At 34.4% G+C, this 5,943-nt stretch overlaps 2 protein-coding genes across 2 annotated transcripts; one reads left to right on the top strand and one right to left on the bottom strand.

Moving 5' to 3' along the window:
* Positions 1-576: 576 nt before the first annotated feature.
* LOC129570376 (nematocyst expressed protein 3-like) lies at positions 577-1,317 on the bottom strand. Its single transcript, XM_055449951.1, has 2 exons — positions 1,246-1,317; positions 577-1,171 (listed from the first exon to the last, which is right to left on the bottom strand). The coding sequence occupies exons 1-2, from the start codon at positions 1,261-1,263 to the stop codon at positions 719-721; spliced, it is 471 nt and encodes a 156-aa protein (XP_055305926.1). The 5' UTR covers positions 1,264-1,317; the 3' UTR covers positions 577-718.
* A 1,288-nt stretch (positions 1,318-2,605) lies between these two features.
* LOC129570366 (dynein axonemal assembly factor 1 homolog) lies at positions 2,606-5,747 on the top strand. Its single transcript, XM_055449940.1, has 7 exons — positions 2,606-2,643; positions 2,918-3,009; positions 3,384-3,523; positions 3,843-4,172; positions 4,378-4,442; positions 4,516-4,601; positions 4,870-5,747. Exons 1-7 carry the CDS (start codon positions 2,606-2,608, stop codon positions 5,745-5,747), a joined length of 1,629 nt encoding a protein of 542 aa, XP_055305915.1.
* Positions 5,748-5,943: the final 196 nt, after the last annotated feature.

Below are 5,943 nucleotides of genomic sequence, written 5' to 3'. Positions count from 1 at the left end.
TTTGCTAAAAACAGTAAATTGTGTGAATAATTGCAACGTACACATTTTTTACGTTGAAAAAAAAAACAACAATGGAATCATTTTTTAAAAAAATTGTCCACTTTAGGTAAACTGGATGAGGTTAAAGTGCTAATTGAAAATGGGGCTAATATTTACGCTCGTACCACTGAAGGTGGTACGGCGATTGACCTTGCCTCTGAAAAAGGTATTCATTTGGATAAACAAGAATTATTCATTTAATCAAATATACTTTCAATTGTGATTGAAATGAGGGAAGTTGATGAAATGATTGATTCATTCGAGAAATTGAAATTATATCAAACTATTACAAAAGTGTCTGTGTGAATGAATGAGTAAAACAAAAAAAATCATTTAGTAAATTCTTTCAAATAGAAAAATTTGGATAAAAAGTAAACCAAATTGTACAATTTGTCCATTGCAGGTTATACCGAAGTCATTGATTACCTGAAGAAGATTAAAAGCGAACGTGAAAGAGTCGACTGAGAATTTTTTTTTTAAATACGCTTTGCTAGAGTTCCGATATTTCAAATGATAGATTTAAATGTACTGAATAATAAAACCAACCAATTTTATAAAAAAAACAACAATTTATTGTTTCAATTTCAATTCAGTCATGTTCCTATCCCGCACCTATGTAGGAAAACTATTTTCGTTGATTTGTTTGAAGTAGACTAAATTCCTCAACTCTAAACTTTTCTTAGAAAAGATATGGGTATGAGTATGGTGTGGCGAATGGAGGTAGGGCTGATCTGGCCACAAATGGAGCAGGTGCAATGTAAGGCGATGGTCCTACCAAAGGAGCAGCACGAGCTATAAGAGGTGCGGGCGCCAATGGAGCAAATGAGTTAATATAAGGAGCTGGTGCAACCAATGGACCTGCACGGGCAACGAAAGGAGATGGAGCAGGAGCAATCAATGGAGCCGGTGCAGGTGCTACTAAAGGAGCTGTACGGGCTACAAGGGGAGCTGGCGCCAACGGTGCAATATAAGGTGCTGGAGCAGCGGCCACAAATGGTGTAGCGGCGACCGGCGCGGCTGCGAAAGGAGTGGCAACGGCGTGATTCACAGTGTGTGCGTTGTACGATGAGGCGTATGGTACGACTACACTTTCGAAAGAGGCTGAGAAGCACATAGCCAACACGATGAAGATCTAAAAATGATCGAAATGAATTTAATCCATTTATTAGTTCACTTGAATCACTTTTAACTTGTCCAAATACTCACAATGCTTGTTGATGCCATTTTTGATAGACAAATAACTGTTTTCCGATATTAACGAATGAAACACTAAACACGATTTGATGTTGAATGACCAGCAACACGGCGTTTTTATACTCAAAAGAAGCGGTACAATTCGAAATTAACAAAATAGTCACGATGTGTGAACGTAATAGTCAAGCGTATTGGAAGCGCGTGCGGAATATTTAATCAGTGGCTTCTGTTCATTTGCATCAATTTTGACTGTGTGCGCCGAACGGTTGCAACTACTTTTACTATCATTTAAGCATTAAACGTGGGTGTTTACCAATATTGCCTCCAGCTACGCGTAATGGAACTCTTCGTTCGGTAATTGATTATGTGAGAAATCATGGTTTTGGCCCAACATTTTTGCCATATGAGCTTCGCGCAAAATTTGTGCATTGAAATTCGTTTTGTATGCAGAAAGTCTTTCCAATCAACAACGTCGATGAAATAATTCATTTTCCAATGCAATCGAAATTGGATACACTACCTGCAACTGCTTGATGAAAACCATTCATTTGTTTTATTGAAACATATGACAAAATCAAGGTCGTTTTCTATTTCTACGTAAACAATTTAAATGGAACACATTTGGAATTGAGTGGAATGCATAGTTGCGTTAGCACATTGACCCATATGGAGTCGATTCATTTAAACGATTGCATGTTCATTCATCAAAATTGACGACAGCAACACGCGATACTCAAATATTATTTTAAATGTTTTCAACTCTCTTTTCAAAATCATTTTCTATTCAATTTTCGTTTGATTTTTCGTAAATCCACACCAAGTGGGTTTGCGGTAATTGTATTCCATTTTTGCGTGATGTAAAAAATCGCAATATTTTTTGTTTCTTTTCAAATAATCGATTGGTTTATTTTTTTCTAACTTTTTACTTTAATCGAATTTAAATGCCAATTATTTTCTAATTCGAAGGAAGAAAAAGAGATATTTGAAGAGGGAAGGATTAGAAACAACCTCGTTTTGTACAATGTTCATGATACAAATGAATCAGTTATGTTCAATGACCGCAAACATGCAGAAGAAATGACTGTTCGTTGATTCGTAATCCAAGTTCCCATGGCAACGACTCAACGATCGATATATGCATTGTCATATTTTATACTGATTTGCTTTGGAAACCGATATGTTAAATCGATAAGCCTGCTACACTTGTGAAATGTCACTTCAATCGGCTCAGTCGGTTTCCTTTTAATAATAGACGGTCTTTTTACGACAAAATATCCGACCAGAGAAAGCATTATAAAAATAGCAAAGCATTTTTGTTTTTCATTCATAAAAATCCATAAGATTATTTGACACTTGATTACTAACGGCCAAGATGGATCAGAATTCAGATAATTTGAAAAAACGGACGAGGTACGAAAAAAACACATTTTCCAAAAAAAGTTTTATTTTTCATTCCAATATTTGTGCGGTGAAGGTTTATTAATGCGGGTTTGGTATTCATTTAAATGAGATTTTTCATAATTTTCCTTTTTAATCAACATTTTCAATTTTTCTTTCGTTTCTTTGCTTCCCGTTGTTCAATTTCCACACACTTTTGCATTTATTTTGATATATTGCTTGAATATCATTAGAACTAATTTATTGCTCGATTTTTCTAACCACATTGCATTTCTGCTTGGAATAGCATGACCAAGGAGAATCTCATCAACTTGTGCAAGAAGAATAAACTCTATCTAACGCCTTATTTGAATGATGTACTCTACTTACATTATCAAGGTAAGTTTTTTTTATCTCAGTTCACGTCATAAATTTTTAACTATCTTTTTTATTGTGTCAAATGAATCGGGCCTTTTAAGTGTTCCTATTAAAATTCTTTATTTAACTTCGTTTTTTTACTTGTTGAATGTTGAAGTCGGATATGAGTTGTGCTAACACAAAATATATATCCTATCAGAGTAATATGATCAAAGCCAAATTTTGTCCATTTCAAATTACATTTTAAGATTTTTTTTTTTTGTAAAATTGTGAAATGTGTCATAATGCAAATAAATTGAAACTGAAGATTCCATGCAAAAACGATGGAAAAAAATCCAAAAAAAATCTATTAAATAATAAAATATTTGATCAAAAATTTACATCTCATTAATTAGGCTACCAAAAGATCGAGAATTTGGACGAGTTTACGGGATTGAAATGTTTATGGCTGGAGTGTAATGCATTATCGGAGATATCTGGACTCGAACATCAGAAGGAATTGCGTTGTTTGTATTTGCACAATAATTTTATTCGGGTAATTTTGCCATGATTGAAATGCTTCTTTCGGTAGTGAGACAGACTGTCTCAGTCTGAGACTCTCGGACAGTGTAAGAAATAGAGAATGAGACAAAAAAATTCAAATTGAAACAATGGAACAGTAAAGAGTGAGATAGTAAAACGATGTCTCTATATATCGCCTCAACGTAAACAGTGTGGGATACAATGTGTCGCCGACACATGCTGTACTCGTTGAATACAGATATATTCTATTAGAATATTATTCTAATGCCTTTTTCTTTTATCAATTTTGATGAGCTTAAAAAATATGTTTATCATTCTTTTCTTCTTTGCAGAAAATCGAAAACCTCCAGCACTGTGCCCAGTTAGATACGTTGAATTTATCGCACAATCATGTTAGGTCAATCGAAAACTGTAATTCAATGATTCTACCACAGTTGAATACTTTGAGCTTATCACACAACGCGTTGAGTTCTATTGAGGGTTTGGAAGAGTTGGTCGAGTGCAAATCACTATCAGTTTTGGATATATCGCACAATCGCATCGAAGATGTGCTAATCGTTAAAATCCTATCGCAAATGCCTGAACTCAGAGTATTAACACTGACCGGAAATCCAGTCATTAATGAAATTCCATCGTATCGAAAAACAATGACCGTTGAATGTGTGAGTAGAGAGAGAGAGAGAGAGAGAGAGAGAGAGAGAGAGAGAGAGAGGGAGGGAGAGAAAGAAATTATTTTATTTCATTTTCTGTGCAAGAAATTCAAAAAAATCATTCAATGTATGGAATATAACTTAACTGTTCCATTCTTTTTAATCTAAAAACGTGACTATTAGAAATAATTCTTATAAATTTTTACTGCATTTTCAGAAAAATTTGACATATTTGGATAGTCGTCCGATTTTCGATAAAGATCGTGCTTGTGCTGAGGCATGGTATGATTTGTTCGATATTTAAAAAAATTGCAAATGTGAAAAATCATAGTAATTCATATTTTTTCTACCATAGGAAACGAGGTGGATATGAAGAAGAGAAACGAGAAAAATCGAAATGGGATGCCGCACAGCAGAAAAAAATCATGGACAGTGTACGAGGTGAGTAGAACTGTTTGAAGTACTTGTATGAGCTGCTCATGATGTGCATTATTCATATGAATTTTAATGTTCAGAAACAAAATCCACTCTACTATCAGCCCTGTAGCATAAAATACGACATAAAATTGCTAAGTTTTTTTAAATTCTATAAAATTGATCCAAAAATCTTGGAGAATCAAAAAGTGGTCAAACTCTCAATAATGAAATTTCATATGGGATTTAAAGCAATTATTAGAATTCTAATTCTAATGAATATTTTACTTTTCAGCTACGTTGCGGCTTCGACAAAAACTCCAAGAGAAGAATTCAAATTCACCGACTTCAACCGGTGATAATGAGCAAATCGCTGTCTCAAACCCACAACCGAATATTGAAGAGTTGATCGAAAGTGTGGAAAAATCGATTGAACTCTATTCATCCGATGTAACGCCGAAATTTGAGAACTTTGAATCTATTCCGGACTCAATACCAATAGACACAAATGCCACAGCCACTCACGCAACAGTCAATAGTACAAACATTGAAATTCTAAGCGATACGCACAAAAATGAGATTAATTCAGTACATGACTATGAAAATTCGAATACAAACAGGATTTCAACGGATTGTTCAGAGTCACTGATTGAACCATCAGTTCCGGACTTATCTCTTGAACCAAAAATTACTTCTCGCATTGAAATTTCCGATGTGGAATCAATGAACATGCTAAACATTTGCATGAATTCTCGCAATAAACTGAGTCCAAATGGCCAATCCCCCACATTGATTGGCAAATCCAAACCGATAATTGAGGTATTATCAGATTCTGATTCCATTGAGCCGCCGGTTGAAGAGTCAACCAAACTGTCCGTCAACGTCCCAAGCTCGGAAAAAAATTTGCAAATTGAAGAGGTGAACATATCAAACGAATTTAGCACGGATAATGCATCAAAATCTGCTGACGGAGATCCAGATGTGGAACAAAAAACCATCACAACAGACAATTCATGTCATATCGATGAGCAATTGAACACAGATGACCCAAATAACACCATTATTGAAGTGAATAAAACGACAAAATCATCGGCTATAACATTTTTTTGCGAAAATTTAGACGATCTCAAAGGAATGGATAGCGATTCGAATCAAAGTGGAGAGGAAATTTAGATGCAATTACTTTAGTTGCAGTGCAAATAAATAAAAAATGATGACAATTGAAAATGAAAAAATTTCATTGAAAAAAATGTAGAAGAGACAATGTTACTAGCATGTAAAAGTAGAAAAAAGGCATTTTATCACTGTCAAACCCACATCAAGTGAGGAAAACATGAATAAATGAAATATTCTAATCTAATTTAGACAA

Source organism: Sitodiplosis mosellana, unplaced genomic scaffold (genome assembly GCF_009176505.1).
Source record: "Sitodiplosis mosellana isolate CC-2019 unplaced genomic scaffold, AAFC_SMos_1.0 Smas_scaffold_54, whole genome shotgun sequence".
Taxonomy (NCBI): Eukaryota; Metazoa; Arthropoda; class Insecta; order Diptera; family Cecidomyiidae; genus Sitodiplosis; species Sitodiplosis mosellana.
This window is presented reverse-complemented; position numbering and strand designations above follow the sequence as displayed.